Below are 12582 nucleotides of genomic sequence, written 5' to 3'. Positions count from 1 at the left end.
TCGCCTTTAGGATACCACGGGGCTCTCTCTCTCTCTCTGTAGCTCTCACGGTCAGCTGTGGAACTTGCTTCAAAGCATGCAAGCCCACGGCTGCAACTTTGAAGCTGCGCATGCACGCTTATCTAAAAGCTGTAGGGGTGGGACTAGAAGAGCCTAACAGACCGCTCTTCGCCCACGAGCAAAACACACGCACAAAAAACCACGCCCCACTTTGTCTCCCCCCGCCCTCTCCTGGCTTGTGGAGTTCATGCCGCCGCCCCCGACTGCGCACGCGCGCCGCCTCGGCAGCCAATCACACCTTCCGCGAGCGCGGCCCCGCCCCTCGACCCCGGCCTACGTGGGGTCACGAGCAAGCGGTGCTGAAGCGCCGCCTGTGAGCTGCGGAGCGCGCTGTTGCTCTTTGGGCTCGCCTCTTCCTCTCAGATGGGGCGCGCGGAGGGGCCCGCCTGGTGCGTGCGGGGCGTCGCTTGAGTCGCCGCTCTCTCCCCGCCGCCTTCCTGCAGCCAGCCGTCCCCGTCATGAGGCGCAGCGAGCGGAGAGGTCACGGAGGAGGCTCCGGAAAGGCAGCCCTGGAGGAAGAGGAGCTGCCGCCGCCACCGTCGGAGCCCAACGGGGCTTCTCCCCCCGTGGCAGAGGTTTCGCCGGGACGCTGTAGGGGCGCGACGCCGGGAGCCGCCGCCGCCGCTGCCCCCACGACCACGACTGCTTCCACCACGACGCACGGGAGCCGGCGCAGCACGGAGTCCGAGGTGTACGATGACGGGACCAACACGTTCTTCTGGTAAGGGGGCTGGAGCCCGTGTCCTTCCCCCCTCGTCGCCTCTCTTCCCCGAGGCCCTTTCCCCCTGACACGCGGAGGGAAACGGCGCAGTCCATGGACACGGGTTGCCCACAGTAAATAGACTTGTGTATGCACAACTAAAGATGCAGGTAGGCTGGCTGTCGGTTTAAAAGGCTAGGGACCAACAAGGAGAAGGGAGTGAGCGCGGTGAACTTGAGGACGCTGGAACCCAGGATATAAAGAAGGGTGTGCATCTCGTTGGAATCAGGCTGGACTTCTCTTTCTGGGTGTCTCCTTCCCAGGAACCCTGCTGAGCCTGCTTCTTTTCTCAAGTCACTTCTGCTGTTCCTTCTCTTAGGAATTGGCCCTCCTTTGGTTTCTCTCCTCAGCTTTTGCGGTCAGTCGGGGAAGTGATTAGTGTTACATCCCTAAACACAGTTGTTGAGTAAATATCACGTAGCTCTGTACGACTTACTGCTGAGTAAATACGCTTTATATTTACTGCTGGCTTTTTTCCACCTCTCCTGGCTTGATGAGTATTTGATATAGCAAAATCTCTGAGAAATATCTGTAATTTACAGCACCAAGAGGAAACTCAGAGTGCTTTCCCATGCATACTTGGAAATATATCCTGTTTAATTCAGTTAGACTTAATTTCTGAGTAAATACATTTGATCTTGCTTCAATTGCACACTTGTGGGATAACTTTCCTAGGCAACAGCCTACTTGTGGTAGTTGAAAGGCAAAACCACACTTTCATCTCCTTATCTCAAGAGAATACTTGCCTGGGCGGTTTGTAGAGAAGAGCACTTCTCTAAGTGCCCTTGCTTATTGGTTTGTGATAGTTTTCCAGATATCATTCTACTATTCCAGCATTTGTACTACAGAAACATAAGGTTTTGTAGACACAAGTAGTGAAAGATAGTGTGACTTTTGTAGTTGAGCAGTCTCGTGAAGAGATGGAGGCAGAATATTTACTAATATTTACATACTAGTAAGTAATTTTTCATCTATAGTAAAAAAAAATGGATTGACAGACCTCAACACATCCATATCTGATGAAGTAGGTGTGCACTTGTGTGATGTTATTTTTCTCCTTTAGACTTATCATGACTACCTTGTTTAGTTTATTATGTTCTCAAACAGAACTGGTTAAAACTTTACTTGTCCTGATGCACACCTAAAAGCAAAGCCATACTTTATTATTGTTGAGACAGTATGGAAAAAGACTGTATCAAAACCATCTTCAAAGCAAAAAATAATAAAAATTCTTTTGCCATGAAAAGCCTACACAAGAACAAAAGATATAGTACAATACCTAACCACAAAGATATCGTAATTGTGGCATCACTAATTCTTGTATATTTTTCCACTTTGTGTCTTTATTTATTCCATTTTCTTTATATCTTTGAGGTGCCACTGTTCTCTTTCTATTACAGTTGTTAGGCTTGTAATGTAATACCCAGAATGATGGTTCTTTTCTTCCTCCACAATGGGTGTAACTTTTTCTTTTTGTGCAATTGTTGAGAGGGCAAATTATTTTCTAGCAAACAGCATGATGTTAGTTGGAAATCTGGTAATTTAATTAAGCATCAACTCAGTGTCCTTAGTTTCACTGGGAGAGACAAAATTTCCTGCAAACTTTTAAAAAATTTCTCAAACGTTTTATCCTCCACAGTATGTTAAGTAACATGGTTTCCAGCTTCAAAACCCTTTCTTCTTCTTGTGCCACATACATCAATTATGGAAAAGGGAATACAATGATTAGCTTTAGACATCAATTTATCTTCTTCAAAGACAACAGAGGGCATAGTTTTTCTGGTTCTGCAAGAGGCTTAGTAAAGATAGAAGAGCCTGATTTGAAGTGACTCCGACCTGGTTTGGCTTGAGGTTGCCCCTGAGTCTGACTCCTCTGATCTTGGCAGTAATAAAATTTGGAGTATTTCAAGATCTGCTGATATTCAGTGAGAGTTCTGCAAACATAGAGTATATCTAGTGAGGCTGTAGTGGTTATTTCATTCCAGCAACATTGTAGGTACTGACTTAGGTTTCTCAGGTTTAGGAAACACAATCTTTTATCAGAGTTCAGGAAGGACCACAGAGAACATTCTGGGAGGTTGCTGTGTATTGGCTGAATTAGTGACCAAATAACTGGATCTTGCAGACATACTGGCACAGTCCTGCCCTTTCAATGGAGAATGGGTAAAATTGTAACTTGATTGCTTCTTTAATACTAGTTTAAAGATTGTACATTTTATTGCTGAACTATTTTTCCAACACTGTTGATGATGTTTCATTATTCTGGGTGATAAGTGTTCTATAGTATAGTCAGATCTTTTAGATCGTCTTCAATGATTTGACCATTGTTTGTTTAACTGCTATTTTGATTATATGTGTCTGTTTAAGCTATGAAGAGAAGTGCAGTATTTAATGAGTTCTTAAATACCCTTACATTTGATACTTGAATATGCTCTAACTTTTGAAAAAGGAATCTAAGAACTGACAGAATGTTGATCTTTCATAGTATTTTATGTTACCTTGATCACCAAACACATTCTTTTAGAGATTCAGTTTAGTTCATTCTAATAGTGAATAACTGAGGAATGTAATTTTACATTGATCATAATTTAAGGTGGATTAACATACATGCTGCCACAAAGTGCAGCATGTACACATACTTTCTGATTTTTTTGGAAGGACAATAGTGCATCAGGGGTGGAGAACCTCAGTCTAAAAGGCTAAACACAGCTCTGTTACTCTTGGAACTCTTCCAGGCATGCCCCTTGTTGGCTTTGTAGTGTCCTTGAGTGTTTTTTTCTGACTGAGATGTGTTTTGAAGTAATATTTTACCTTTTGTTTGTCTGAATGGAGACTAGAGAAATATGTGTAGAAACTAACCTATTGTATAAAGGTAAATTTTTACATTTCATGCTGTTCCCACTTTTGTCTCTGATGCGTAGCGCTGCCCTGTGGCCCACAAAAGGTTGCCCGAAAGGAAATGCAGCCCTTGGCCAGAAAATTGTTCCCCATCGCTACTATACATGTCCACTCAAAAATAAACCCCATTCTGTCATTCAATGTTCTGTATACTATCTGAAAAAGACAAATAAACAGTTAAAAAACCCCATTACATTTCTTTAGGAGTTACTCCCAGCCAGTAGTATTACAATTGTAGTCCTAAGTAATTTTTCATGCTCTGAGAGTTTGTTACAACAAAAAGAAGAGAATCTATTGGCAGTTTAAAGATAAACAGATTTAGTATGGTGTATGCTTTCATGGACAAGAGTCAGTTTCATCAGATACATGAAGTGTTACCCTCAATTTAAAAGCAAACATGTAAATGAGGCTGAATGCTTATTAAATGTAAAAGAGGAAAAGGGGGTTGGAACTGGTCAGTAGTCTGGATCATAGAGTCTGACCTCTGCAACTAAGTTTGATAGGGACCACCCACCTATCAATCACTTGACATCCCTGTGATGATGGTGATATTTTTCACCCTGTGTGGTACATGGCTTTGAAGGTCCTGACCATTGTCCAATTGTTAGAGTTTCAAAGAGCTGCACACAGCTCTGCAATCATTGATAGCCTGCTGATTGTTAGTACTTCCAGAGAGCCTTGTATTGCACTTTAAAGCCCCAACAATTAGCTTATTGTCAGAACTTCAAAAATCACATACTGCATTGGGCAAAATTAGGTTTCCCAATGTCATTGTGACATCAGTTGGTTGACTTCCTGCAAGCACTGGTAATCAATCAGCTGATGAGTGGTTCTTAGAGAGAACTGTATGGGGGGTGCCTGCAATTCCCCCTTTGCCCTGCCCCACAGCCAATATCATATATGATGTCAGGTGTAGGACAGGTGAGCATGGCTCTGTCAAAATGGTCTCATGGGATAAGTGGAAAGGCCTTTAAGGCCTAATTGGGCCCCATAGGTCAGAGCTTCTCTACTGCTGGTGTAAGAGGCGTATGAGGACTGTTCGCACACATTTGGCCACCATATGAATGCTATATACTTAGACTTCAATCCCTAAAATAATGCATCCAGTTAAATGCTTGGAAAGGGCAGCCATATTTATGTAAAGTGCCACATGCATGGTTTTTCTTCCTGACATTTTTCGTAATGTGTAGGCATTGTGGGTGGAAGCAGAGTGTAGCCAGTAGATGCAGTGCAACTGTGCAATCCATGCATAGAGAGTGCATGTGCATTTGTAAAAAGTGTGACATTTCTATACAAAGTTGAAATGTATACAAAGAAGCACTGTGACCATTCACAGCTGTAGCCCAAACTTCATAACATAGCACACCTATAGCGGAAGAAAAAATATTTGGGCTCAGTTGAATCTTAAAATCACTTACTGATTCATTGTAGTTCAGCATGTTCATGCTAGAATTTTTCCTCTGAAATTCCTTTACTGAAGAACTGAGACTTACAGACTAGCAGTATGTTCACGGGAGATTGAAATGTTTGCTGTTTTTTATGTCAGGTTTGTAACTGTCCTTCTGCTTAAGATAAATATTTAATATGGTCCTTAATATAGTCTGTGTGGAAACATTCAGCATTTAACATCTCAACTGAGGGGCAAAGTAGATGTGGCAGCAACACAATTTAGGCTGGATTGTACTGAAATCTGTAGTGAAATTGCAGTGGGAGATTATGAAGGGGGGAGGGAGGTAAATAACCTTCTGTGCCAACCGCCTAAAATAAAGTCTTTTAAGTTATTTCTCTTAGTGAGGCTTGCTTCAGTCATGGAGCACCACTGATGGAAGGTTCTCTCCCCTCCCCCCTTAAAGCAGGCTTGGAGAGAGACCATAGCAGGGGATTCTTCTCCTGCCTGTGCTGTCAGCCCATCAGTGCTGCCACCCCATTTTGTAGGGGCTTTGCATTATTGTAATTCACTTCTTCTGACATAACTTCTAGTTTGGCCCCAAGTGAGCGACTTCAGAAGTACATAGAGGTTGGGAAGGAGAAGTTGGGAGGTTATCTGTGTACTGTTGAGAGTTGCGCCAGAACCTGTGGAGCAACCCTCAAGTTCTTTCAGCTTTGCTGTTTTTACAGAATAATGAACCATTGTCAAATGACTTTGTTTTTCATAAGGACTTCTGGAAAGTGCTGGGAAATGGCTGTCTTTGTTTATCTAGACATAGGTGGCTGTCCTGTTGCTGATTCCTTTAAATTGATTCTTGTGTGTTTACTGCCCTCTCATTGAGTTTAATTTTATGCTGTACTCTAATATAGATGATTGGAATGGATTAGAGGTTTTTAAAGATAAATGCTGCCAAAAGAGCACATGAATGCTGCCAAAAGAGCACATGATTTACCTTTTATTTGTTTTCATCCCAAAGTTGCTGGGTCTTCATTGATTTCTGGGAGAAGAATGCCCCAATGCTGAAAATACCTAAGTCATTGAGGGTGATTCTGCCTGTCCTTTGTTTCATACTTAAGAGTTTATAAAGCAGCTTTCATTCTGTGACTTGCAGAAAATGGAATGGAACATAACTTGGGGACCACATTTCCTTATGTAGGATCCACAAAAGAAAACTAATCTAGTTGTACAAAATTAAACCATATCTTACTGAACTGGAGGTAATCTCTGCATAGAAGCTAGGTCATGAATGTCCTCTTCCATTCCTTATTGCTGCCATCTCAACGAAGTATATACTATTGCTATTGATGATAAATTGTTTGCATTTTCTGTTCCTTTGTTAAATGATGCTTGAATATTGGACCCTCTGTTTTGTGAAGTGGCCCATGAGAGATGAAGAAAACTATTGAGTAATGATCATCCATCACTCTTTGTGGAATGAATTCCCCATACACTCTATAACGCCTGTATGCCTTCCAATCTGCTCTGAAGAGTTTGAGGATCCTCTAGAACAGATTGGGGAGGATGCAGAGGATTATAGTGAGCAGGAGAAGAAAGGGATGTCCCATCATGTGAATTGTGTAACACTGCATGCTTATTCTCTTAGAATAATACGCAAAGTCTTTTATATTTGAAACTGATAATGTGGATCTTTATAAATAGGAGTTTTCAGTTTACTGAAAGCTGGTACATGGAAAAGTTGCAGACATGTTTGTGTTGGTTACTGTGGAGAAACAAACCTTTCTGATAATCTTTCGTGTTGGTTACTGTGGAGAAACAAACCTTTCTCATAATCTTTCGTCTGTTGTGTAACTGAAATTCCTTAAAATTGTGCCTCAGCTTCCAGTCTTCTGAGTAGAAAAATTGAGTTCCTGCACACTGATTATGCATAGTGTAGTTCTGTTGGTTACAGTGCTCATATTATTTAAATGCTAAGCTTCAATATAGTTGTGAGAAGGCAACTGTATTTTCAGAAGCTAAGTTTTATTTACGGGAAAGCTTCCAATGCAGTGTTATGATCCCCTACTTAGCTAAAGATTGACAGCTTTTGTACTAATGCTGTCAGAGTAACTTTTACTGCAACCTTTGCCATTCTTTTAGGTCAGTTTGATCACCATGTTCGGGCGTATGGGCTGACTGTGCTCAGAATTTTGCCATTTGGAAACTAATTCACCCCTTAGAAATTGGTAGAAAGTGTTCCTCAAGGCTTGATGTTACCATCTGTGCTGCTTGGTTTATTACACAGATCTTTCTTTATGACCTTCCAAAGAGTCTGCAATGCTTTGGGTTGTTTGAGGAAACTGTTATTATAGGGTTTGTTTGTTTTTCTCTGATCAATTATTTTGTTCAACTTTTATTTTTATATTTAGTGTATTTTTAAGTGAACTGTTTTTGGAACACAGTACTATAAATAAGTACTGTATTTTTTGCTCTATAAGACTCACTTTTTCCCTCCTAAAAAGTAAGGGGAAATGTGTGTGCATCTTATGGAGTGAATGCAGGCTGCGCAGCTATCCCAGAAGCCAGAACAGCAAGAGGGATTGCTGCTTTCACTGCATAGCGATCCCTCTTGCTGTTCTGGCTTCTGAGATTCAAAATATATATTTTTTTGTTCTCCTCCTCCAAAAACTAGGTGCGTCTTGTGGTCTGGTGCGTCTTATAGAGCGAAAAATACGGTAAATTTAGCTGCCCTGAACTTTAGATTGGAGGAAGGGTAAATCTTTAATAAATGAAATAAAATAAATACATTTTAACCTGCTGAAGATACTGAGCAACGGTAAATAGTCCTGAAAATTTTATTTGTTGTTGACTTTCTCTCTTTCTCTCTCCCCCCCCCCCCCCCGTACAATAGGCAAGCACACACCTTAACAGTCCTGTTCATCCTGACCTGCACCCTGGGATATGTGACACTGCTTGAAGAAACCCCACAGGATACAGCCTACAACACAAAGAGGTAACTAGCTGTCACATAAGTGTTGCAGTCAGCTTTTATTGCCAGTTTTTTATTAACTAGCTAGAGTACCCATTTTTCTTATATTTAATTTTAATTTATTTTGGATTTTTGATAAATTTATCAGTCCATTGTAGCCATAGCAATGACTCCCCTGTCATTTGTAAAAATAACATCCCCAAATATGTAAATATGTTTTCTGTATGAGGTGATTCTACAGTTATATCAAAGCTTTAACTTTTGTAGTTGTATAAGGAAAAAAGCCTTTTGTTTATTGACTGAATTCCTCGACTTCTATCATGAGATTTAAAAGACTGCCCCAAAGTAAAGTAAATAAAAAGGATAAACCAAAAGGCTTCTCCCATAGAGAAGCATTATTAAAATATTCCTATCTGCTGAAAATAAAACAGATTGATGTTTTCTGTAGAGTAAGTCGTACGTAAAATTTGTTAAATAATACTGGGCAGGATTCACCTAGCCGGGATTCACATAATCCGCAGAAGCCCTGTGCAGACTTCTTCTTGCATATTGGGGCTTTCTGCCTCTGTGCAGGTGTGTGTCAGGAGGCTCCCCAGAACAGCGTGCAGGAGGAGGAAGGGAGGGGTTGTTCCATCTAGCAGGCTGCAGTGCAGATAGAACGATGGAAGGAGTATGAAGTTTAATTCTACCACAATTTTCAAAAAAAATATTGTGGGAACTATAGTTCCTGTGTTACAGTTTTCATATAACTGGTTCATATTAGAACCACTTACTGAATTTTTGTATATATAAAGCTACTGAACGTGTCTGAATATATTGAAACATGTGCGTGCTACTTGTGGAGTAGCTGGAAATTACGGTGTTGTGGCAGAATAGAAAGAATAGGTGACAAGGCTAGTGGCCACCTATGTTGCTGCCACCTCTCATTTCCCTCCCTGCAATGCCAAATACTACTTTCTCCCACCCACTTTCAGCACAAAGGCTCACCTGTGTTATGGTAAGATTATAGGGCTATAGTCAAGTTAATGCAGTACGGCCAGAGTGAATTGTATAACGGTGAAACAAAGACTCGGAGAAGAATGCATATGAAAGTCCAGTGGAAATCGCGGTACAGTCTGGACAAAACAGGAAATTATGGTCATCAGCTTCAGAGCAGTGCAGGATATTAAACCAGCTTTAAACTGTTGTGGTTTAATACCTTCATTTGTGTCATAGTTACTGTAATGTCTCAGTTTGAATGAAACAGAAAACTCTTGTTAATTAGAGGTGCACCGCGAATGAAGCAGCAAAGGTCATGTCTTCTCTTATTTGTCACCCCATGATGTATGTAAACTGACTGGCTCTCTTAGGTAAATGTTACCTAGGGCCAGAAGATATTTCAAATGGTGGTTTTTTTTAGTTCAGAACTTGCATTAAGTCAGGCTGTATACCTGTAGAACGTTGGCTGCAGGTTCTTGCGTGTTTGACAAGTGTAGTATCAACTGATGTTGCATAGCTGATAGATGCACATTATAATAGGTTTTCCCATATACCATTTAAGTTGCAGAAATATAACTGCAAAATACAGTCAAACCTTGGTTCCTGAATGCCTCCGTTACTATACGTTTCGGCTCCTGAATGTAGAAAACCAGTTTTTGAACATTTTCCGGAACCTGAATGTCCAACGTGGCTTCCGCTTGAATGCAAGAAGCTCTTGCAACCAGTCGGAAACTGCACCTTCGTTGTCAAACGTTTTCGAAGTCGAATGGTCTTCCGGAACAGATTACGTTCGACAACCAAGGTTTTACTTTATTGTGTGTGTGAACTTGGCTATATATGCTTATAAAAGAGAGGCTGGTCTTTAACTACCCTGTTGGAGTTGTTTTTCAGTTGCCTTTATCATGGCAGCAATTTTTATTGTAGGCTTTTGTGGTTCTTTTTATCAAACATCAGTGCTCTTGAAAGAATGTGATGCTATTCTGACATGCTTTCAGTAATATTTGTAAGTGGAAAATTGGTGTGGAAAATTGGAGTGAGTGGTGTCTGTGGAAAATTTCGGAAATGTGTCATCTGTGTATTCTAGAACTTGGAATACAATTGTTCTTGGTTAACTTGGTGAATTTATTTAAAGATTACCTCAGATTTTCATACTGTATTTTGTACTTTGTCATCTTGCACTTTGTAAAGCCCCCGTGCTGGTGATATTAATGAATTATTTCAGTTGATCCTAGTTTCCATTTCTATAATAAATGATAGTTATGCCATGCATACCTAAAACTGAATGAGACCCAGTGCTTTTTTTCTGGGGGTACGCAGGGGTACGCATACCCTTAAACATTTTGTGAATCTAAGTTTGGCCTCATTGAGGGGCAGTATTTCAATATGAGTAGGAAAATGAGAGTACCCCGAAACATTTTTTTAGAACAAAAGCACTGGTGAGACCCATAAGTAAACTAGCAGATACCAATCCTTACACAAAGTTGGACTAATAGCCAGCTCAGCCTAATAAATCTAAATGCTGGAGAGACAAGGGTTTTTTTTCCATCCTGTAACTTAAAATGCCAGAAACGGAAGCTGGGAATGTATGTATGCAAACCATATGCTCTTCAACAGAGCTACAGTTCTTCATTCCAGATGTGAGTAGAGCTGTTGAGGGACTCACAGGTTTAGGTTGTAGGTGCATTGATAATGCTGTAAATGGAAGAGTTTCAAATCTTAAGGCCTCTCAGTATATCTTTCTGACCACACTCTGAAGTCTAGAGTAGCACACCTTTCAATCCTCTTTTGGAAGGGCATCCTATTCTTAGTGGTATCTAATGAGGAGCTTTGTCCTAGGGATTCATTGAAGAGCTTAGATTTCATGGAGGGTAATACTATCAAATGCTGCTAGCAATGATGTCTATGTGTTATCTCCAGTCTTGGAAGCAGTATGCCTATGAATGCCAGTTGGTGGTAATTGCAAATGGGGGAAAGTGTTGTTTATACTCAGGTCTCGCATGTAGATTTCACCTGGGCATCTCATTGGCCACTATGAGAACAGAATGTGTCTTTGGTTTGAACCAAAGACTCTTAGACTCTTCTTATGCTCTCACATTGTTAAAAAACCTGAGGTTATCGTTAAGTCAAAAACAATTGACTGCAGATAAAAGAAAGCAACATGATTTGATGGATGTAAAAATAATAGATGACATATTTCCTAGATTTCACATTCAGAAACCTCTTCTCATCACGAAGGGAAGGGAGTGCAGGGACACAAACTTCATACTATGACCTGAATAAAAAAAAAGCTGAGGGATCTCATAATGTTGTCATTGACTGGGCAGAAGTGATAACCAGTATTTAGCCAATGATTTGTCTGTGTAGGTGGATACAGTTATGCAGTTTATTTCCTAATCACATTTTAGATGTCTCTGCAACATCCCCCTTAATGCTGCATTGACTAGGTTGAGCTACTGCTTCAAGCATAGCGTAACAAACATATGGCACCACTTATAAAATAATTGCACTGGCTGCCAGTTCTGTGGTGCTGACCTACAAAGCCCTAAACAACTTGGGCCCAAGTTATGTTTACAGACTACCCAGTCAGTAAAATATTTGAATGAAGCCCTTATGTTTGTGCTACAACCTGCTGAGATCCATCTTGCAGGAACTAGGGTGGTGGTTTTTTTCATTGTTACCAAGCCTATAAAACAGCATTGCCTTGTGTGATAAGTAGGCACCAATGGTGCTTTGTTTTGGTGCCTGATAAAAGTTTTCTCCCCAGCCTTCACTTCCCATTAATACCATCTTACTGTAATTTGTACTGGCTCTGTAGCTGCTGTTGTATTGTCTTAATTATTTTTAATGGGCTGAATTCAGCTACCCAGTTCCGTTAGTGAATGCCAGCATGAAGATTCCCACAAGAAGAATGGGGCTCTCTCTTGCACCTCCCCCAAATCTTTTCTGGAGGGTTGGGAGAACCCCCAGAACGGGAGTGGGAAGAGAAATTGTTTCATCAGTTCTGTTGGGCAAGCTAAAATGCTTGCACTTTCTCCTTTGTGCTATATTGAATTCCACCCATTGTATATTCTTAATTGATTGAGTGTTTCATGAAAGGTGATATAGAAGTAATATTTAAAATAATAAAACTACTGAGCATATCCTTAATATGTGAGCAGGTTCCAGTGCACTGTGTATTTGATGTAAGGTGGTGATCAGTGTAATTACATGTGATAAAGTACTATCAGGCAGCAATTAGAAGATATATTTCTACCCTGTTTTGGTCTTTTTTCCTCTATAAGTTAACAAGAAAGCATGCCTAATTACTCATAAGGGATTAAGAGTTCAAATGGAGGCTGCACTTAAACTTGCTTGTTAACCTGGTGCACCTTGGCTAGCATTATACTCTGGGTATATATCTATAGTTACAGATTTGAGTGCAGATTTTGTTGCAGTATTGTGGTTTGCCACTCAAGGCTGCTGACTTGCTTTTTGGTCTGCACACAGATAATTTAGGTTCCTGCAATTTGAATTGATCTTGCTGCTTTGGTT

The 12582-nt window shown here is 40.8% G+C and overlaps 1 protein-coding gene across 1 annotated transcript in view; it reads left to right on the top strand.

Moving 5' to 3' along the window:
* The first annotated feature begins 342 nt into the window (after positions 1 to 342).
* PTDSS2 (phosphatidylserine synthase 2) overlaps positions 343 to 12582 on the top strand; it is a 39495-nt gene continuing 27255 nt past the window's right edge. Inside the window, exons 1-2 of the mRNA XM_081884622.1 lie at positions 343 to 781; positions 7996 to 8097. Coding sequence (XP_081740748.1) covers positions 519 to 781; positions 7996 to 8097 — 365 coding nt within the window. The 5' untranslated portion in view covers positions 343 to 518. The remainder of the gene's footprint in view (positions 782 to 7995; positions 8098 to 12582) is intronic.

The sequence above is a fragment of the Podarcis melisellensis genome (assembly GCF_964234715.1).
Source record: "Podarcis melisellensis genome assembly, chromosome: 1".
NCBI classification, from domain to species: domain Eukaryota; kingdom Metazoa; phylum Chordata; class Lepidosauria; order Squamata; family Lacertidae; genus Podarcis; species Podarcis melisellensis.
This window is presented reverse-complemented; position numbering and strand designations above follow the sequence as displayed.